Below are 23,260 nucleotides of genomic sequence, written 5' to 3' on the forward strand. Positions count from 1 at the left end.
ATGCACTCATGGGGGAGCCCCGACCCAGAACTGCAAGGCTGAGCTAGGCATCAAGGCTGTGCCCAGGACCCAGGCTCATTCCACACCCAAAGTCCCATGACACCAACACTCACATGATGAGAGAAGATGAAGGTGATGGGGGAGCTGAGGTTCTGGGTGTACTTATTGTTCGTAAAGGCAGAGATGACATCTGAGAGCAGGACCAAGGAGACTCCTGGCAAAATCCGTTTGTGTGCCCCATGCAGAACTGCCTGCTTCTCAGATTCCAGGACCAGGCGGGCCTCTGCCAGCAACTTGCCCATCCCCGGAGTGGAGACGAGGCCCGCCACAGAAGGACCTGCAAGATGAGGCTTAAGTTAATACCTTGGTGTGTCCAACAGGGCCCCTTCCCCCTCAGAGGCATGCTTTGTAGGCTTGCTAAATCCCCCCTTCCCTTTTATCTTCTGTTCCCTGTACCCTGTTCCCTTGGGCATCTTGTGACCTTCCTCCCATCTCAGCCATTACCTGAGTCACCAGATTTGTGCACCACATCCCAGTTCAGCTGCATCTCCGCCTGATCTGAACTCAAAGTGACATTTCTGTGTCCTTGCTCCTGCACCTCCAGGGACAGGTCTGTGAGTGGTAAGAGTTAGGTTAGTAATTCTGCCTGTAGTGGTTGCTATAACACCATTATTTTCTATATGTTGTGGTAGGCACATGCATGCACGTGCAAACACACACACACACACTGAATTTACAAAGGATAAGACAATACTATGAGCAACTATACACCAACAAACTGCATAACCTAGATGAAAGTGACAAATTCCTAGAGACAAACAAAACTACAAAAGTAACCAAAGAACAAATAAAGTTGAACTTTATTTATTTATTGAATAAAGTTTAACTATCACAGGGAAAGATAATAAACAGGTAAAAATTCCCCAAAATAGGGACACCAGGTGGCTCAGTCATTAAGCGTCTGCCATCAGCTCAGGTCATGATCCCAGAGTCCTGCAATCAAGCCCCACATCGGGCTCCCTGTTCAGTAGGAAACCCGCTTCTCCCTCTCTCACTCCCCCGGCTTGTGTTCCCTCTCTCACAGTTTCTCTCTCCCTCTGTCAACAAATAAATAAAATCTTTTTTTTAAAAAAATCCCCAAAATAAAAAGCCTAAACCAGATGGTTTTACTGGTGAATTCTGCCAACTATTTAAGTAAGAATTAATAAGATCCTTAGTAAACCCCTCCAAATGTAGGAAAGGATAGAATACTATGTGAATAATCTTATGATGCCACAATCACACTGATAACAAAACCAGATAAAGCCTTTAGGAGGAAACTATAGACCAATATTTCTTGTGATCACAGATGTTAAAAAAAAAAAAAACCTTCAAGAAAGTATTAGGAATAAATTTACCTGACGAGGTTCAAGACTTGTACATTGAAAACTACAAAAAAAAATGTTAGAATAAATGAAGGAGGGACACCTGCGTGATTCTGTGGCTTAAGCCATTGTCTTCGGCTCAGTCATGATCCCAGGGTCCTGGGATTGAGTCCCACATTGGGCTCCTTCCTCGGCAGGAAACCTGCTCCTCTCTCCACCTCTGCCTGCCACTCTGCCTGCTTGTGTGCTCACTAGCTCTTGCTCTCTCTCTCTCTGACAAATAAATAAATAAAGTCTTCAAAAAAAAAAAAGAATAAATGAAGGACCCTATGTAACTGGAAAAACATTCTATATTCATGATTTTAAAGGCTTAATATTGTTAAGATAGCAATATTTTCAAAAGAGGTCTACATATTCAATGCAATCCATATCAATATTCCAACAATTTTTTTTTAGAAATGGAAAAATCAGTCCTCAAGTTCACAAGGCATTGCAAGGGGCAAAAGTACCCAAAACAATCTTGAAAATGAAGAACAAAATTGGAGTATTTATACCTCCTTATTTCAAAACTGAGTACTAACCTATAGTAACCAGAACAGTAGGGTCTGGCATAAGGATAGACATACAGACAAGTAAAATAAAATTGGAAGTCGGGAAATAAACCCACACATCAATTGAGTGCTCAATTGATTTCCAACAAGGGATGCCAAGACCCTTCAGCAGAAAAAGAAAAGTCTCTTTAGAAAATGGTGCTGGCCAGTTAGAATGGCCAAAATTAGCAAGACAGGAAACAACGTGTGTTGGAGAGGATGTGGAGAAAGGGGAACACTCTTCCACTGTTGGTGGGAATGCAAACTGGTGCAGCCACTTTGGAGAACAGTGTGGAGATTCCTCAGGAAATTAAAAATAGAGCTTCCCTATGACCCTGCAATTGCACTGCTGGGTATTTACCCCAAAGATACAGATGGAGTGAAAAGAAGGGCCATCTGTACCCCAATGTACATAGCAGCAATGGCCACGGTCGCCAAACTGTGGAAAGAACCAAGATGCCCTTCAACGGATGAATGGATAAGGAAGATGTGGTCCATATACACTATGGAGTATTATGCCTCCATCAGAAAGGACGAATACCCAACTTTTGTAGCAACATGGACAGGACTGGAAGAGATTATGCTGAGTGAAATAAGTCAAACAGAGAGAGTCAATTATCACATGGTTTCACTTATTTTTGGAGCATAACAAATAATATAGAGGACAAGGGTAGATGGAGAGGAGAAGGGAGTTGAGGGAAATTGGAAGGGGAGGTGAACCATGAGAGACTATGGACTCTGAAAAACAACCTGAAGGTTTTGAAGGGGCGGGGGTTGTGGGAGGTTGGGGGAACCAGGTGGTGGGTATTAGGGAGGGCACAGATTGCATGGAGCACTGGGTGTGGTGAAAAAACAATGAATACTGTTACGCTGAAAATAAATAAAAATTTTAATAAAAAAAATTTCTCATGGCACTTAATTTGCCAATACTAAAAAAAAAAAAAAAAAGAAAAGAAAAGAAAATGGTGCTGGGCACATCTGGATCTCCACTTAGAACAGAAGGACCCCACCACACACAACACACAAACACTAACTCAAAATGGGTAAAAGACCTACATTTATAAGCTAAACTACAACAGTTAGGAGGAAACACAGGTATAATCTTCATGGGCTTGGACTTGGCAATGGATTCTTAGAGAATGCACCAAATGCATACCCAACAAAAGAAAAAATAGAGGAAAGGGATTTCATCAAAACAGAAGCATCTGTTCACAAGAGTGAAAAGACTATGGAGAAAGTAGAGAGACAGTCTATGGAATGGGAGAAAAAATGAGCAAATCCCATGTCTCATACAGTCTACTATAGAATACATGAAGAACTCTTATAGCTCAACAACCAAAAGCCAAACAATGAATTAAAAAGATAGGCAAAGGACTTGAATAGATGTCTCTCAAAAAAAAAAAAAATACACACACACATACACACACAAATATTCAGCAATCACATGAAAACATGGTAAATATCATTAGTCATTTCAGAAATGCAAATCAAAACCATAATGAGATATCACTTGATGCACTAAAACGACTATACAAAAACAAAATGTAAGTACAAAGTGTTGCTGAGACTGTGCATATGGGAACCCTTGCATTGCTTGTGGGGATGTAAAATGGTGCCTCCATTTTGGAAAAAGAGTTTGGTCATTCCTCAAAAAGTTGAACAGAGTCACCTCATCACTCAGAAATTCCACTCCTATGTGGGTATGCAAAGAGCTGAGAATGGTTATTCAAACAAAAACTTGTCCACGAATATTATAGAAACACTATTCAAAATAGTCAAAAACTGACAACAACCCAAAGGTCCATCAGTGGATGAATGGATACACAAAAGGTGCTGTAACCACAATAATGAAATATTATTCGACCCTAAAAAGGAAAGAATTACTGCCACAGGCTACAACAGGGATTCCCCCTTGAAAACATGATGCTGTGTGAAAGAAAACAGACTATAAGATCACCTATTGTGTGATTCTATTGCTATGAAATGTTCAGGATAGGGAAATCCACAGACACAGAAAACAGACTGGTGACTACCAGGGTCTGGGAGAGAGATGAGAAGGGACTGCTTAGTGGGTACACTATTTACTTTTGGGGTGATGAAAATATTTTAGAAATGGAGGTGATGGTTGTACAACTCTGTGAGTGTACTAAGTCCACTGAATTGTACATTTTGTTTAAAATGGTGAATTTTATGTTATGTAAATTTTACCTCAATAAATAAAAAATTGGAAAAAAAAAAAAGAGGAATAGGCAGAGCCAGGGAAGTGAGAGAGCCAGGACATGTGAGTTGTGGAAGCCAAGGGATGTGCACATTTCAAGGTAATGAGGGTAGCCAACATACTGCAACACATCAGAAGACTAATGACTTTGTTAATGACTAACAAAAGGTCATTGTGTTTAGGCTTACACAGGAGTCATTGGTGAAGTTAGTGAAAATGAGCACTCTGGGGAGGTAGAGGCAAAGTAAAGTGGATTGAGAAAAAGGTGGGATGAGAGGAAACTGAAACGGTGAGTAGAGACAACTCAAGAGGGAAGCAGAGAGGCAGGGTTGTAGTTGGAGGGGATGGACAGGTTAAGGAAAGTTCTGGAAGAAAGTAGTAAGCTTCGGTGTGTTTAGAAGTTAACAGAAAAACACCAAGGTTGAACCCCAATGTAAAGTATGGACTTAGGTGAGAAGGATGTGTCAGTGTAGGTTGCTCTGTTGTAACAAATGTAGCCTCTGTCAGGGGGTGCTGATCGTGGGGAGCAGGGAGTATATGGGAAATCTCTGGGCCTATCTCTCCATTTTACTGTGAACCCAAAACTCCTCTAAGAAATAAAGTCTATTAGAAAGTCAATAGAAAGATCCAGTAGAGAAGGAGAGATTGATTATATGCAGGAAGAAGAGAAAAAGGGGATACCGAGTGGTGCATTGTTCTTAAGAAAAGGCAGGACCTCATGGTACCCAAAGCTGAGTGAAGGAGGTGAACAGGGTTGACCTTGGAAAGGAGAGACAGATACCACAGACTTCTCAATTCAGTGATTAGAAATTGCTGGAGATCCCACCTGAGTGGCTTCTCTTCGCTCTGTGAAGTAAGTGGGAGGGCTTTCTTGAAGATGAATGAGGGAGTGGTCAGGTCAGGGTGGTTTGAGGATAATGGAGAACATTTGAAATAGTCTGGCAGAGTGGAGAAGCTGGCTGAGCAGAGAAGCCAGGCTGTGTGTGCTGGGTGCCATGAATGGGGGTGACCCTGCTCTCCAGAGCCTTCCTATAGGTCTCACATTGCTGACGCACACCAATCCAACCTCCTTCCTTCTTTGGGAAGCCTTTTGCTGAACTGATCTCTTGAAGTTAGCATGTTCAACTGGACAGAAAGCTATTTTACACTGAAGAAAGGAAAAACGTTTTTATTGTTCTGCTTAGATTTCCTAGTTGGGCTTACGCTTGACATGGACCCAGGCTACTGTAATTTTTTACAAACTTCTTACCTTGGGTTATCCTGCCTCAAGATGTTTTTAAATTCACAACGTTTTCCCCCCCAATATTCTCTTCTTCTCCCAGCTCTTTATTACAGACCATATTTTTCATTTGTTACGTGTCCCCATTGCTTACAGTGTTATTACCGCTGTTCTATATGCATATTATTACTTTAGTTTTGCAGGGACTTCCCTGTGAATAGCAGAATGTAAATTATGAAATATGACAATCATTGTCGTAACACCTGTGTGCTCTGTGTTGAACACACGCCGGCAGCCACGTGGAAGTTGTTACCCACACTGCCAGCTTCCAGAACTTTGTGCTGCCCCCTCTGGCATTTACTGTTTGAACTGATTCAGGAGCAAGCGTATCTAGGTTAGTTGAAATGTAATTCTACTTTTAGTTATTAGTCAAAATTATGATTCTAAGAAAGGGATGCTAACTAGTTGCTTTTCAGGTTCTTTCATGAGAAGCTAGCAATGTGTAACTGGCATGGCAGTGGTCAAAAGGGGAGATGCTCAGGGGAAACTGGCTGAGTATGAATGTTGGCCACGTGTGCCCCTGGGCAGGTTATAACTTCTTTGTGTTCCCTTTTTACTTCTGTATAAAAGAACCTAATATTACTCATCTCGTGTGATTATTGTAAGGACCGAAAGAGTTAATTCACATAAAACAATGCCTGACACGTCATAAGCACTTAATAGACTCTAGCTATGGGGGGCGCCTGGGTGGCTCAGTAGTTAGGCATCTACCTTCAGCTCAGGTCATGATCCTCGGGTCCTTGGATCGAGTCCTGCATTGGGCTCCCTGCTCAGTGGAGAGTCTGCCTCTCCCTCTCCTCCACGCCTCCTCCTTTCCCTCTGTCCCTCCCCACCACCGACTCATGCTCACATGCTCTCTCTTCTCTCAAATAAATAAATAAAGTCTTTTTAAAAAATAGAAAAAAAAATGGTGAATTTTATGTTATGTAAATTTTACCTCAATAAAACAAATCATACTTAAATATCAAATAAATTAAATTTCCATTCTTTAAAATTGAACAAATAATCTTCTTTTAAAGATGTTTCTATTTTGTTATCTCAAATTCTTCATTATAATTATTTCATTTGCGGATAATTTATATTACAATGAAAATGTGTATGATTAGCAGTTTTATTCATTTAACATCTTCATTGGCTTACGAGTATAACACTGAAATACAAGCATGGTCACACACTCCAGTGAGGCTGTGGGACAAAGGAGGCGGGAACAGGCAGAGCAGAGCCTGGGGCAGACCCCAGTACTTACCTGTGCCTGCAGATGCATTGAAGGTCAATGTTCCATTGGGCAGAGCCTGACTCAGGTTTCTCAGGACATCCTCCAGGCCACTGAGCAGGCTCGTGGCCACACAGTGCTGCTCTGAGTGGGGCAGGGCCTCCAGGTCCTCGGGGGTCTGGAGCAGCCCATCCACCTCCTGTATGAGGTCCTGGCGGGATGGGGACACAGAGCTAATGAGCATGAAGAACCTTTCCACTCTGCCCCAGACAACAGACTCTGGAGATTCATTGGTAGATGAAGGTGGTACTGGATCACATTTCCTGGGTCTTTGCCCCCGGAATCCAGCCACACAGAAGTCAACCCTGCTCACAAATGCCAAGAGTGACATTAGCCCAATGTCCAGAAACAGCAAGAAGAAAAGTCATTTCTGGGTGCAGGGGCTGTCTAACAGTGAGTAGGAATGCCTGCAGGTCTCCAATCACCCTGGGAAAGGCGGGGCCTGAGACAGGAAGCCATCATGTTGGGGCTGCTTCCTCCCAGACCAAAGCTTCCCAGGTCTCTATGGGATGCCTCCAGGTTGCCTCTCCTGGGATGTGCCCTTACCTGGATGGTGTCCTGAGCCAAGGCTGGCTTGAAGTGTCTCCCCAGACCTTGGACTCTTTCAAAGAAACGGGAGAGCCGCTAGGATAGAGATGACACAAGTCAGAGAGCCTCACATTTGAGTTGGGAGCTTGGGATGAATGGGTGGATCAGGTGGGCTGTGCGGAGGGATTCCTGCAACCTGGTCCCTGCTGGGGCCACTCACCTGGCTCTTGATTCTAGGGGATGGGGTCCAGGTGGGGAAGGACATCTCTGCAGGGGACAGAGCAGCAGTTCATTAGGTGTGAGAGTGTCTGTGTATATCAAGAGCGGAGTCTGGGATCAGGTCAGACCAGGTACCTTCACAGGTGGTATTCAGTTGATTATTCTGGAATCCAGGTTTGGGCTCCCAGCCCCGGCGGCAGCGGCACTTGTACGAGCCCACGGTGTTGATGCAGATGGTGGACTTGTGGCACGTAGGCTGCGCAGAGCTGCACTTGTCCACATCTGGGGACACAAAGATGGGCGTCAGGACCCCTTTCCTCTCTGTTCCCTTCCTCATTTTCTTTTGTTGGTGTACCCCCTTGATTGGAGGTGATAATCCTGTTACCCCCATATCCTAGTGATGCAGGGATTAGGGGAAGTGAGCCTGACATGTAGCACGTGAGCCCTGTACAGATGTGCAGGTTGTGAATATAGAAATACCTTTGCCCGAGGTGGTAATTAGTTGCTGTCTGGAGTCTCCAAGGAGCCTGCTCCTCTGTACCCTAGCTCCTTTCCCAGAAACCACCCCCGCTCCAGCCTCAAAGTAATTAACGCCACTATGAGTGCCACTGAATAGGGGATCAGGTGTTCTGAGTGCGGGTCTCTAGGATGTGGCGTCTGAGCTCTGTCGCTTCACAGACAGTGTTGCTTGGGCCATTGGGGGACCCAGGAACAGGCTTCCAGCCAGGGCGGCAGCGGCATTCATAGCCCCCAATGTTGTTTAAGCAGTGGGTGGAGCTGTGGCATGGGTTCTGCCCTGATGTGCATTCATTCACCTCTGAGGACAAAGCAAGAGGGTCAGAGTCCCCTCCACTCACTGCACCCATCCTGCCTGCCCCTTTTCTCAGATGCTTTAGTACTTCATGCCAAGGAGACATACACACACACACACACACACACACACACACACACACACACACCATGTACCAGCCACTTAGCGTGTCAAAATAAATTTTATGTTAGCATCTTCTCCTGTAAAAACTCCATAATCTCAGATTATCCCTGCAAGGTGGACAGGGAAGAACCATGTGTGTCATTCCAGACAAAGCTGAGTCCCTTCACATATGGTGCAGGATGGATTGCGTATCAGGGGGCAAGAATGGGCCTCTACCCAGGGATGCTGTGACACTGAGCTACCCTTGTGTTGACTCAGTGGGTGGGGTAATGGCACCACTGCTGTCCCAAGCTGCACCCCTGTCCTTATGAGAACAGATCCCACAGGGTCAGCCCTGCCCTGCCCAGCCGTGGTTCCCCATCTCCTCACTCCTTGCACTGAGCATACACTGGTCCTGAAAATAATGCTGCCTCTCCACTCCCAAAGCTCCTTATGACAGCTTCCTTCAAGATGAACTCAGGAGGGACAGTATCCTCCTTTTCAGGCAAAAACTATGGCAAAGGGGAAATTGAGTCATGAGAGTTAGACTTCCTAGTCAAGGTTCTTAGTCATTTCCTCCTCAGCTGGCAACTGAGGTTCCCCTACTCAGAACTAGAAGTGACACTTCCTGCTGGAATGGGACAGATTAGGAGGGGCAAGTGTGGGGGTGCTTATAGAGACTGAGGCCCACAAGGGAACCCCAGACCCAGAAGGCCCTGCAGCCTCCCTGCTCTCTGGTGGGACCTTCCTGGGAGGTGACTCCTTGGGCAGAGCAAACCCCCAGTGTTTCAGGAACCTGAGGTTCTCCCTCCTCCTGGGGCTGTGGGATCTGCCTCAGTACCTCCCCAGCTCCAGCGCAGCTTCACAGTGTCTGCCTGTGCACAGTGTCCACCTGTGCACAGATTCAGGTTGCCTGGGTTGAGCTGCAAGCCAGGTGGACACTCACAGTTGTAGCTGCCCTGGGTGTTGGTGCACATGCCCCAGCTTTTACAGATTCGGGGTTTCCGATGACATTCATTAACATCTGCAGGGGGAAGGAGAGGATGATGGGTGCCTGCAGCTGTTTCCTGGGATAGAAGCATCTGGAAACCTCTGTTCTCTCCTCCTCAGTGAGTGGGTGCCTTTTCTAATTCATGTGAAGATGAGCGATGGGTGAGCATAGTGGCCCAGATGTTGTTTCCAGATGTTGCCAGAAGTGGTCCAAGTCCTCCCCATCTGCCAGCTCTGGCTCCCTTGGCCTCTCTGGGCAGCTCCCAGGTAAGGCAGGGACATCATGGCCACCTGCATCCCAGCCTGAGGACTTGGACAAGTCCAGGGTGGGCCTTCCTGGAAACCAAGTGCAGGGGAAATGCTGCGTTCCCCAAGCAGGACTTAGCTTCCAGTGATGGTTTTGTCCTAATTTCCCAGGGCAACAACTTGCTGCCTGAGTTGTCCTTGGAACCCAGTGACTGTAGCAGGTCAGCGCTCTCTCAACCACACTGTCTGAGACTTCAGCTCCATGGAGATGCACCAAGACCCACATCTGAGCCAGGCTCCTCAAGGAAAAAGCTTTCTATAGAGGAAGGGAGATGAAGATGATGCCAGCCAGTCCTGGGTCACCCAGACAGCGGGCACAGCTGAAGAGGATAGTAGGCGGATGATGTTCAGCCAAGCAGCTTTGGGGTGATGAAGGTGACTTTTTCTGATTCCCCTGAAGGCATGCTTGGATTGGGAGGAAGTGCTGAGAATATACATCTGAGCAAGTCCTTAGGTAAGCAAGAGCTGATTGGCTGGAATGGGGAACATGTGCTGATGGCAAGGAGTGGCAGGTGTTTCTGTGTTCTTGGCCTTGTGTCCCAGGAAAGGACACAGACCTGTGGATCCTGTCAAGTGAGTTCAGCCTTCATCTTCTGTCACCAAGTGGTCTGAGTCAAACTGGGACCCAGGTTGTCCCCTTTGTAAGAGGGTCAGACTTGGGACTCTGGTCTCCAATTATGTCCTGTCTTGCCATTTGGTCCATATGAGACCCTCTTCCATTCCTTTGAGTCTCCAGGTGTGTGGGGATAGTCCACATCACTATTCCCACCACCAACACAACAGCTTCCCAGATTCTGGTCATCCAATTTGTCACAGGCTGTTGAATGGAAGTTACTGGGGAGAGTCAGGCAGAGCCTTGCATGGGGAAGTACATGGTGGTAGAGCAGACAAAAACCCAAATCAGGGTGCTAGGAGGTGTCTTCTCCAGGTGGGGTTGTTGGCAAGGCCAGCTGGGAAAGATGAACCCGCCCTTAAATCTCCCTCCTCCCATGTCTCTGGATAGGGTTCCAGGATCCCTCAGGGCCCAGGGCTTTGAGAGGGCTCCCGGTGGGGGCCAAACCCATGTGGGCTCCAGTGGGGGCAGAATTCTTCATGGCAGTCATTGATTATGGTGAAGAAGATAGATATTGTATTAGAACACACATTCTCTCAGCTTCTGAAGTATCTTGATGCCATCTCTCTTTTTGTTTTATGAACATAACATCCCAGATAGACAAGGAGGACATTTCAGAATTACAGAAGTGACTCTCTGGATAGGGTTCCAAGCCCTGAGTTTTAGAAAGGGACAGGATACTAGGATGTTCTCTGGTGCCTGGAGAAAGTGAGTTGAGTGACCCCAAACCTCATGGAGAAGATGGAAGACACAAGTCAATTCTTACCTTGACATGTGTTCTCACTCTTGTTCCTGAATATTCTTGCCCCAGAAGTAAGCTTGTATCCTGGAAAGCATGCACAGTAGTAGCTCCCCTCTGTGTTCTGGCAGTCTGCGAATTCTCCACAGGACACTTCTGACAGTGGTCCACACTCATTGATATCTGGAACACAACAGGACAAAGGGTCACCTCAACAAATTGTGAGTTTCCATAGGGCAGAGGCCCTGGCCTCAAGCACTACTCTGCCATAGAGACTGGACAGAACTCAGCTCATAGTTTTGGGGATGAGCTGGAGACTGCTATTCCAAACACCTGCTCACTGCTCTGCTCATCTCTGCACTCAAGATGGGCCTGATGGCACCTAGACTCAGACACTCTGCTGTGCCATCATGGGGGCTGGAAGGAGGTTTACATTCCCTTCTGCAGCCCTTGTGAGGCACTGAGTTTCTGTTTGCGCTATTGGGGAACGGGGGGTGGGCTCCAGTCAGGGTGACTGGCACTGAAGGCTACTCTTGATGCTGAATCAGTGAAGGGAGTCATGGCTAGAGTCTGTCCAAGATAACACTCTTTCCCACTTGAGGGTAAAGCCAGGCCCCTGCCCATTGATAGCTTCCATCTCACTCATGGTGACCTCGGTACACCCCGCAGACTTCGTCAAGCACTCCCCAAGCCCTAGTGTCAGGCATTTTCAAGATGGGCATTTGGGTGTCCCAGTCAGTTCCCCTTCTCAGAGCTAGAAGTGACACTTTGGACATTTGGGTGTCTCAGTCAGTTAACCGTCTGCATTCAACTCGGGTCATGATCCCAGGGTCCTAGGATCAATCCCTACATTGGGCTGCCTGCTCAGTGGGGAGTCTGCTTCTCCCTCTGCCACTGCCCCTCCGCCTCCCACTCATGTGCAGTCTCTCTCTCTCTCACTCTCACTCTCTCTCAAACAAATAAATAAATAAATAAAACCTTAGAAAAGAAAAGAAAAAAGATACTCCAGGATGTCTCTGGAGGAGTCTTGCTACCTCCAGCCCTGGAAGAATTTCTTCTTATCAGAGCCATTGAAGATATGAAATGAGGAAGTAGAAAGCAGATTCTCACAGTGGAGTCACTGGGGGTGTTTTCTGGCCTCCTATCTCTTCCTGTCTAAACCTGAGAGGAAAGATTCCCTTGAGCCAGGTCCTCTTTGAGTAGCTCAGGGACCCACACAATAAAGACTACATATCACTGGTTTATAAATAACAGTTTAATAAGAACAAGCAAGACAAGAACGCATCAAAATGCAAGGATAGAATATTTGGTCCTGTACCTTACAATCGGAGCAGAAAGACTTTTAGAGCCTGAAAGGACCATGGTATCATGCTGAGTCAGGGCAGGCAAATGGTCTCCCCCAGATCAGTTTTCTGCCCTGAACTTTGGACCTCCCTTCTAAGACCACAGACCCAGGATGTGGATATAAGCACCAGAACATGACAGGATGTGGGAAGACACATACCTAACAGATGTTCACTCCCATCTGTGCAATGGGACTGTCCTCCTCTCTTCTTAGATGGTACCAATGGCTGGACATCAGCCTTCATGGTTGTTGCATGGGGTGGAGTGGAGTGGGGCACAAATGGGAATGAGGCATGTGGGAAGGGAAGACATGACAATGAGAAATTCTCCACCTGACAGACGTGCTCCCAGGAAGGAGCTGGTTTTGAGGCACACCATCAGCAGGGCTCCTTGCCATGCTCACCCAAGCCACGAGTCTCCATGAGATACAAATGCTAATGCAGGGGAATCCATTAGGAATACCTCTTGGGCATAGAAGGGCTGGGTGGGAGTCACAACACCTTTTTTTTTTAATGATAAAATGTACTTTGCTCCCAAGAAGAAGAAGATGGTGGAGAAATAGGGGACCTTCATTTTGCCTGGAATTCAGCTACATAGCTATCAAATTATTCTGAACACCTGCACATAAACCAGAGATTTTAAAAAAGAATTGCTGCAAATCTACAAATAAAAAAGAGACCACTTTTTGCAGGAATGACAAGACAGAAGAATTCACCACAAAAAAAAAAAAAGAACAAAGGCAGTAGTCACTACCAGGGACTTAATGAATATGAATATTAAAAAATGTAGGAACTATAATTTAAAATAATGATTATAAAGACAGTAGATGGGCTTGGGAAAAGCACAGAACACATTAGAGAAAGGGTTCTGGAGAAATAAAGGAACTAAAACCTAATCAAGCTGAAATAAAAAAAGGCTATTAATGAGATGCAATCATTGATGGATGCTCTCACTGCAGAATAAATGAGGCAGAAGAGAGAATCAATGTTATAGAAGATTAAATTATGGATAATAAAGAAACTGAGAAAAAGAGAGATAAACAACTATTATATCACAAGGAGAGGATTCTAGACATCAGTGATGCAATAAAGCTAAACAATGTTAGAATAATTGGTGTCCCAGAGGAAGAGAAATGGAGGAGCGGAAAGTTATTTGAGCAAATTACAGCTGAGAACTTCCTTATTCTGGGGAAAGAAACAGACATTCAAGTCCAGGAGGATTCAAATCAATAAAAATAGGTCAACAAATTGACATATAATATTGAAGCTGGCAAATTTCAGAGATAAAGAGAAATTCCTGAAAGCACCTTGGGCAAAAGGTCCTGAACCTATAAGGGCAGAAACTTAAGGCTGGCAGCAGACCTATCCACAGAGCACTGGCAGGCCAGAAAAGACTTACATGATATATTCAGGGTGCTAAATGAGAAAAAATATGCACCAAGAATGCTTTATCCAGCAAGGTTGTCGTTCAGAATAGAAGGAGAGATAAAGTGCTTCCAAGACAAACAGAAACCTAAAAAAAAAAAAAAAATTTATCACTAAACCAGCCCTGCAAGAAATATTAAAGGGGATCTTTTAAATGAAGAGAGAGCCCAAAAGTAACAAAGACCAGAAAAGAACAGAGACAATACACAGAAAAAGGGACTTTACGGGTAATACAATGGCACTAAATTCATATCTTTCAGTAGTTACTCTGAATGTAAATGGGCTAAAATCCCCAATCAATAGACACAGGGTATCAGATGGGATAAAAAAGCAAGACCTAGCCATAAGTCTGTCTACAAGAGGCTCATTTTAGATTCAAAGACTCTTCCAGATTGAAAGTTGAGGAGGTGGAAAACCATTTATCATGCTAATGGGCATCAAAAGAAAGCTATGGTAGCAAACTTTGTATCATAAAGACTAGATTTTAAACCAAAGACTGTAATAAGTTATGAGGAAAAACTTTATATCATAATTAAAGGGTCTATCCAACAAGAAGATATAACAATTTTAAATATTTATCCCCCTAACTTGGGAGTAGCCAATTTTATAAACTAATAAATAAAAAGCTGTACAAATACATTGATAATAATACAAGAGTAGTAGGGGACTTTAACACTCCACTCAAAGCAATGGACAGATTACCTAAGCAGAAGATCAACAAGAAAACAAGAGCTTTGAATGACACACTGGACCAGATGGACTTCACAAACATTTATAGAGCATTCCATCCTTAATCAACAGTATACTCATTCTTCTCAGGTGCATATGGAACATTCTCCAGAATAGATCACACACTGGGTTAATAATCATGTCCAACCAATACAACAATTAGGATTATTTCCTGCCAATATTCAGATCATAATGCTTTAAAACTTAATTCAATCACAAGATGAAATTTGGAAGAAACGCAAATACATGGATTTAAAGAGCATCCTACTAAAAAATGAATGGTTCAACTAGGAAATTAAAGAATTTTAAAAATACATGGGAGCAAATGAAAATGAAAACACAGCTCTTCAAGAACTTTAGGATGCTGCAAAGGTGGTCTTAAGAGGGAAGTACATAGCACTACACGACTTTCTCAAGAAACAAGAAAAGGCTCAAACACACAACCTAAACTTATACCTAAAAGGGCTGAAGAAAAAGTATCAAATAAAGCCTAAACCTAGTAGGAGAAGGAAATTAATAAAGATTAGAGCAGAAGTGAATGAAATAGAAACCAAAAGTACAGTAGAACAGATGAATAAAACTAGGAGCTGGTTCTTTGAAAGAATTAATGATTGATAAACTCCTGAAAGAATGAATAAGATTGAAAAACTTGATTACCTAGACTATTGGAAAAGAAAGGAGAAAAGACCCAAATTAATAAAATCATGACTGAAAGAGGATTGATCCAACCAACACCAAAGAAATACAATTATAAGAACATATTATCTGTAACTATATGCCAACAAATTAAGCAAACTGGAAGAAATGGATGCATTCCTAGAAACATAAAAACTACCAAAACTGAAACAGGAAGAAATAGAAAACCTGAACAGACCCATAACCAGCAAGGAAATTGAAACAGTAATCAAAAAAAAAAAAATGTCCCAAAAAACAACACTCCAGGACTGGTAGCTTCCCTTGGGAATTCTACCAAAGATTTAAAGAAGAAATAATACCTATCTTCTAAAGTTGTTTCAAAAAGTTGGAATGGAAGGAAAATTTCCAAACTCTTTTAATGAAGCCAGCATTATCTCAATCCCAAAACAAGAAAAAGACCCCACCAAAAAAGGAGAATTGCAGACCAACATCCCTAATAACATGGATACAAAATTCTCCCCAAGAACCCTCCTACACTGTTGGTGGGAATGCAAGCTGGTGCAGGCACTCTGGAAAACAGTATGGAGGTTCCTCAAAAAGTTGAAAATAGAGCTACCCTGTGATCCAGTAATCACACTACTGGGTATTTGCCCTAAAGATACAAATGTAGTGATCCAAAGGGCCACATGCACCTGAATGTTTACAGCAGCAATGTCCACAATAGCCAAACTATGATAAGAATCTAGATGTCCATCAACAGATGAGTGGATAAAGAAGATGTGGTATATATATACAATGGAATACTATGCAGCCATGAAAAGAAATGGAATCTTGCCATTTGCAATGACATGGATAGAAGAGTATCATGCCTTGATACCTCAAAATGGATCATGCCATGATACCAAGGGTATCATGGAAGGGTATCAATGATGTAGAGGGTATCATGCTAAGCAAAATAAGTCAATCAGAGAAAGACAATTATATGATCTCTCTGATATGAGGAATTTGAGAGGCAGAGCAGGGAGTCATGGGAGGTAGGGAGGGAAAAAATGAAAAAAGATGGGTTCGGGAGGGAAACAAACCATAAGAGACTCTTAATCTCACTAAACAAACTGAGGGTTGATGGGAGGTGGAGGGGTAGGGATAGGGTGACTGGGTTATGGACATTGGGGAGAGTATGTGCTATGGTGAGTGCTATGAAATGTGTAAGCATGATGATTCACGGACTTATACCCCTGGGGCAAATAATACATTATATGTTAATTAAAAATATATATATTCCCCCCCAAAAATAATTCTCCCCAAGTTACTAACCAATAAGATCCAACAGTACATTAAAGGATTATTCACCATAACCAATGGGATTTATTCCTCAACTGAAGTGTGGTTCAATATGCATCAATCAGTCAATGTGTGATACACCAGATTAATAAAAGAAAGAAGAACCATACGCTCCTCTCAGTGGTTGAAGAAAAAGCATTTGACAAAGTACAGGATCCTTTCTTGATTAAAACTCTCCATGGTATAGGGATAGAGGGAACGTACCTTGATATCATAAAAGCAATATATGAAAAGCCCACAGTGAATATCATTCTCAACAAGGAAAAACTGAAAGCTTTTCCCTTAAGGTCAGGAAGATGGCAGGGATTCCCACTCTCACTACAGCTGTCCAACATAGTACACGAAGTGCTAGCCTCAGCAGTCACTCAGAGAACAAAAAGAAATAAAAGGCATCCAAATTGGCAAAGAAGTCAAACTCTCTTTCTTCACAGATAACATACTTTATGTGGAAAACCCAAAAGACTCCACCCCCAAATTACTAGAACTCATACAGCAATTCAGCCAGGTGGCAGGATATAAAATCAATACAGAGAAATCACTTGCAATTCTATACACTAACAATAAGAAAGAAGAGAGAAATTAAGGAATCCATCCCATTTACAGCTGCACCAAGAACCATAAGTTACCTAGTAATAAACCTAACCAAAGAGGCAAAGTATCTGTACTCTGAAAACTACAGAACACTTATGAAAGAAATTGAGGAAGTCATTAAAAAGTGGGAAAACATTCCATGCTTATGGATTAGAAGAAAAATATTGTTTAAATGTATATGCTACCTACGGGCAAACTATACATTCGGTACAATCGCTATCAAAATACTATTAACATTTTTCACAGAGCTGGAACAAACAATCCTAAAACTTATATTGAACCAGGAAAGACCCTGAATAGCCAAAGAAATGTTGAAAAGGGAACCAAAACCGGAGGCATCACAATGCCTGACTTCAGGTTATATTACTAAGCTGTAATCATCAAGACACTATAGTACTGGCACAAAAACAGGCACATAGAACAATGGAACAGAGTAAAGAACCCAGAAATGGGACAAAGCAGTAAAGAATATTCAATGGGAAAAAGACAGTCTCTTCAACAAATGATGTTGGGAAAACTGGACAGCCACATTCAGAAGAATGAAACTGGACCACTTTCTGACACTACACACAAAATGGATAAAAGACATAATGTGAGATAGGAACCCATCAAAATCCTAGAGGAGAACACAGGCAACGACCTTTTGACATCTGCCACAACAATTTTTTCTAGACACTTCACCAAAGGTGGGGGAAACAAAGGCAAAAATGAATTATTAGGATTTCATCAAGATAAAAATCTTTTGCAGAGCAAAGGAAACAGTCCACAAAACCAAAAGACAACTGACAAAATGGGAGAAGATATTTGCAAATGTCTTATCAGATAAAGGGTTAGTGCCCAAAATCTATAAAGAACTTATCAAACTCAACACCCAAAAAAACAAATAATCCAGTCAAGAAATGGGCAGAAGTCATGAACAGATATTTCTCCAATGAAGACAAATGGCCAACAGACATATAAAAAAATGCTCAACATGACTCAGCATCAGGGAAATACAAATCAAAACCATAATGAGATAACACCTCACACCCATCAAAATGGCTACAATTAACAACTCAGGAAAAGACAAATGTTGGTAAGGATGCTGAGAAAGGGGAACTCTCTTATACTGTTGGTGGGAATGCAAGCTGCTACCGCCACTCTAGAAAATAGTATGGAGGTTCCTCAAAACGTTGAAAATAGAGCTACACTACAACCCAGCAATTGTACTACTAGGTCTACCCCAAAGATACGAATGTAGTCATCTGAAAGGGCATGTGCACCCCAATGTTTATAGCAGAAGTGTCTCCCATAGCCAAGATAAGGAAAGAGCCCAGATGTCCATTGACAGATGAATGGATAATAAAAGATGTGAGATAGATAGATGATAGATATAGATAGATGATAGATAGATAGATAGATGATAGATATATCTCAAAAAAAATTTAATCTTGTCATTTGCAACAATATGTGTGGAACCAGAGGGCATTATGATAAGCAAAATAAAATCAGAGAAAGATAATTATCATACAATTTCACTCAAATGTGGAAGTTAAGAAAAAAACAGAGGAGCAGAGGAGAAGGGAGGGAAAAAAACAAGATAAAATCAGAGAGACAAATCATAAGAGACCCTTTATCATAAGAAACAAACTGAGGGTTGCTGGAGAAGAGAGGGTGGGGATGGGGTAAATGGGTGATGGGTATTAAGAAGGGTATGTGATGTAATGAGCACTAGATGTTATATACAATTAATGAATTACTGAACTCTACCTCGAAACTAATAATGCAATATATGTTAATTAATTGAATTTAAATAAAATAAGTTTTTTAAAAATTTATTTTCCCCCAAATGTTAAATGGAACATGGATACTTAGAAGAGAAAGAAAATGTAAAAAAATGAAAATAAAGAAAATCACCCATAAGTCCACTATACAAACTACTGGGAAAATTTAGGGTATTTTTTTTTCTTAACTTTTCAAAGGTATCAGGAATAACTATTCCCAGTAAGCTCCCACTAGATGGAGTCTAATCTTCCAGGCACTGGTTGATTGTTCTCTTCTGTTTCTTTCACTTCTTCCTTTCCTTGTGCTATGAGAATAATCAGTAATAATAGCAGTGACCATGATAAATAGCTTGTGTTTGACAGTCTGCTCTGTACTAGTCTTTACCTGTTCTTCACACACATGAATTTTAAATCTTACTCCATCCATGGGGGGTAGGTACGATGATTGTCTGCAATTTACAGACAAGCAAACTGAGGCACAGAGAGAACACATCTCCCCCCACCCCCAGCTCCATGCCCCACCACCATCCCAAGCCCCTGTACCATCACAGCTCTCCAACAAGCTGGTGAAGATCACCCCAGATGAAGAACTGAATCCTGGAGAGCAGCGACAGGCAGTGGCATTGACACACGTGGAGTTTGGAGGGCACCAGCGAGCACAATCTGTAGAGGCAGAGGTTGTGGGGACAGAGACCATAGTCAGAAGGAGGAGTCAAGAAATGGATGGAGCCAGCAGCCAGCTGGGGGAGAGGAGGTGAGTTGGAGGAAGGAGAGGATGGCTGCCATTGAAAGAGGAATGGACAGAAGGTTCTGGACATTTGGGGATGTAGAAATAGTCTCTATTATCTCCAGAAGACCAGAACCTCACCTGAAGATATGCCCCCCTTTTCCCCTTTTTCTTTTGAGGACCCAGACCCTTTCATGCACTTCCCAGCTTCTGTCACCAGTGGGGTTGGCTGGGAAGACTCACCACGAGTCCTCTGGGCTGCAGCTCTCAATGGCAACAGCAGCAGCATCAAGAGTCCTGGAGCAGAAAAAAACAGAGAGATGACAAAGAGATGAGATGGAGCCCCAGTTTCAACCCTTGTCCTCAGGGCCATTTCATCCTGGGAAGTGGCTCTGATTCTGCAGTCCATAGCCCTCCCAAGGCTCTAGTGATTCATGAATATTTGAGAACCAGTCTTCTTCCCTCCTTCTCCTCAGACTTCCTGGGGGGTCAGTCACTAACAGGCACCATCATGGAGCCTCAGAACTACAGGTAAGGGCACGGAATATACAGAGGTGATGTCAGGGACACAACACAGAAATTCCAGCCTCTCCCAATGGAGGGGTTAAATACTTTCCTAAGAAATATTTATTTATTTTAGAGAGAGTGGAGAGAGCACAAGCGGGGGGAGGGGCAGAGAGAGAGGGAGAAGCAAACTCCCCACATAGCAGGGAGCCTGACACGGCTCAATCCCAGGACCCAGGGACCATGATCTGAGCTGAAGGCAGATGCTTAACTGACTGGGTCCCCTAGGCACCACGGAGAGGGTAAATCTTGAAGTACAAAGTCCACAGATTGGTGTGCTCTGCCCATAGCCAGGTCCTATTTTCTCTGGCAATGGCAGAAATCTACCTTGAGGATTTCTCTTCCAGGATGACTTCCCCCTGTTTAACCCACTAGTTTTGGGGCACACAAGAAGAACATGGGTTTGGGAGTCAGCCAACTCCAAATCTGAGTCCCAGCTCACAGTCATAATGGATGGGTAGGGAGCCCTAGCATCACAAGACGGGGAGCTGATGACAGGTGAGGGATAGAAACTATCACACTAGCAGTTGGAGCCACCATCTCCTGGTTAAGTGGCTTCTCCAGGTGCAGCATCCATGGCTTCTCTGGTTCCTTCAAAGTGAGCTCCTGGCTGTCCTACAGTGTACTGGGGGCACAGCCTTTCCCTTTATCTCTTAATCTGGTCCTGAGTGATGAGTCACTGGACCGGCTTCATGGTATGGGAACAACTGCAGGTGTGAAGGAATCTGTCCTACAGGCAACCACCTGATCACCTGTCAGAGTCTGTCATTCCATTCATGAGAAGCATGATGCTCCTGTGAAGGTGGTTATTTAAATGAGATTAACAGTGAAATCAGTAGGGTCTGAGTAAAACAGACATTCTGGGTGGGGCTCGTCTAATCAGTTGAAGACCTTAAGCGCTAAAAAGACTGACCTCCTCCAAGAAAGAGAATTCTGCTTCTGACTGACTTCAGACTTGAGATCAACATCAATATCCTTGGAAACATCCATGGGGTTCCAGCCTGCCCTACAGATTTTGGACTTTCTAACTTCAACAATCTCATAAAACAATTTCTTAAACTAATACATTTTTCTCATCTGTCTCTACACACACGCATACACATACACATATACACATCTTTACACAAATATGTAATGTGCCAAAACTTGGTTCTGTTTCTCTGGAGAACCAGGTCTCATATAGGCCAGAAAATGAGAAAGTTCTGATAAGTTCTAAAAATTGCCCTAGAAATAAGTTCCACCTACTTTCTTCTTTGAGAATTTAATATACTTGAGTTAATAGCATTAAAACTTTTTCCTTGTTTATCCTTACAGAATGAAAAAAAAAAGAAATAGAGCAAAAACTAGAAATAAAGCAAAGAGCAGAGAGAATTCTCAAACTGGATAGTTTCTGGGTAGCTTTAATCGTCCTATCACCATTGTTGTAATTCTGCCTACCTGGCAACAACCATAGATGCCCGTTCCTCATGGTGCAGACACCAGCGAGCCCAGCCATGGAGGATACCATCTGGTCTTGGTCTGGGTGTGCTGAAAAGACTTCCTGTTTACTTACCTAGATGAGCTACTTGGTAAACTGCTAGTCTGGATGCTTCCTTGCCCTGTGTTTCCCCACCATGAACATCTCCAAAACTCACACTTCTCTTTTTAAGTATTTCCTCAGCTGGGGTGCCTGGGTGGCTCAGTGGGTTAAAGCCTCTGCCTTCATCTCAGGTCATGATCCCGGGGTCCTGGGATCGAGCCCCACATCGGGCTCTCTGCTCTGCAGGGAGCCTGCTTCCCTTCCTCTCTCTCTCTCTCTGCCTGCCTCTCTGCCTACTTGTGATCTCTGTCTGTCAAATAAGTAAATAAAATCTTTAAAAAAAAAAAAAAGTATTTCCTCAGCCTTTCTAGTATTCCTACTGAAAGCCTCCTTCATGGTTTCTATCTTTTTGATATGGGAAGACCTCGCAAACAATTTTCTATGAAGATAATTCCACTCGTGTTTTGGCCCCTAGAGGTCTATGGTTCAGACTGAACAGATCGTTTTTTATCTAGTGATTATCTATTCACAGACTTCTTTATTTCTAAAGTTTTATTTTGAAATAAACAGAGATTGACAGTAAGTTTCAAAAACAATACCTATAGGACCTTCCCCTGGCTTCCTGCAAAAGATACATTTTATGTATTTATGTATTTTTATGTAACAATAATCAAATATGCAAACCAAGAAACTGACATCAGCACAACACATGTATAGTTCTGTGACATTTTATCACACATGTGGATTCCTGTAACTGTCACTGCAATAAAGCAGGTAAGATCCCATCACCACAAGCTCTCCCTCACACAACCCCAACATCCCCAAACCCTGGTAGGTATTTTTTTTAATCTTATTTTAATTTTTCAGTGTTCCAAGATTCATTGTTCATGCAACACTCAACACAGTCTGACATTCGCATTCATTGATAAAAGAAAATATTCTTTATATGTTTTAAAAGATGAGGAAAAATTACCTCCAAATATTTCACTAGTATCTGTGATAGAATTATGGTAATTTTCTTTGTTTGCATTCTTTAGATTTTCTTTGTTTTCTCCATTTTCATGTGTACCAGTCTGTGAGTGCTGCATAATAATAGGTTATTAATGAGGAGGTTTAAACCACAGAAATTTGTTTTCTCAAACTGTTTCTGGAGGCTGGGTTCTAAGGCCAAGGTAATGGCAGGGTTGATTTCTGACGAGAGCTCTCTCTTGGCTTGTAGATGGCCACCTTTCTTCCTGTGTCCCCATATAATCTTTTCTCTGAGCGTGGAGAGAAGGGGGTTAGGGGAGCGAAAGAGGGAGGGAGGGACAGAAGTTACAAGCCCTCTAGTTACAAGCCAAAGATATTCACTCTGCATCCCCCTGGCAACATGCCAGCACTGCCCCCTCCCCACCACTTTTCCTCTGGCCCATATTCTCTTGACAAAGTGCTTCTGTGCTGCTCCCAGGACTGAGAACTGAATGTCCCACAATCTTGGAGGTCCACCTCCAACACCCTCAAGCCTCTGTACCTTTACAACCCATCATGGGATTGCTGAAGATCTCCCCAGACGGAAATATGAATCAGCATAACAGCAACAGGAAGGGGCAC

General features: G+C 43.3%; 1 protein-coding gene across 1 annotated transcript in view; it reads right to left on the minus strand.

Annotated features, from left to right (window-relative positions):
• The window catches only part of ADGRE2 (adhesion G protein-coupled receptor E2), a gene marked incomplete at its 5' end in the record, with an annotated part of 44,128 nt that extends 22,470 nt beyond the window's left edge, over nt 1-21,658 (minus strand). The window contains 11 exons of the mRNA XM_080803962.1: nt 114-337; nt 505-612; nt 6,698-6,875; nt 7,271-7,348; nt 7,473-7,528; nt 7,607-7,753; nt 8,148-8,288; nt 11,060-11,215; nt 19,404-19,523; nt 19,831-19,884; nt 21,589-21,658. Coding sequence (XP_080660088.1) covers nt 114-337; nt 505-612; nt 6,698-6,875; nt 7,271-7,348; nt 7,473-7,528; nt 7,607-7,753; nt 8,148-8,288; nt 11,060-11,215; nt 19,404-19,523; nt 19,831-19,884; nt 21,589-21,658 — 1,332 coding nt within the window. The remainder of the gene's footprint in view (nt 1-113; nt 338-504; nt 613-6,697; nt 6,876-7,270; nt 7,349-7,472; nt 7,529-7,606; nt 7,754-8,147; nt 8,289-11,059; nt 11,216-19,403; nt 19,524-19,830; nt 19,885-21,588) is intronic.
• Between the last annotated feature and the right edge of the window lie 1,602 nt (nt 21,659-23,260).

Source organism: Martes martes (genome assembly GCF_963455335.1).
Source record: "Martes martes genome assembly, chromosome: 1".
Classification (NCBI taxonomy): Eukaryota; Metazoa; Chordata; class Mammalia; order Carnivora; family Mustelidae; genus Martes; species Martes martes.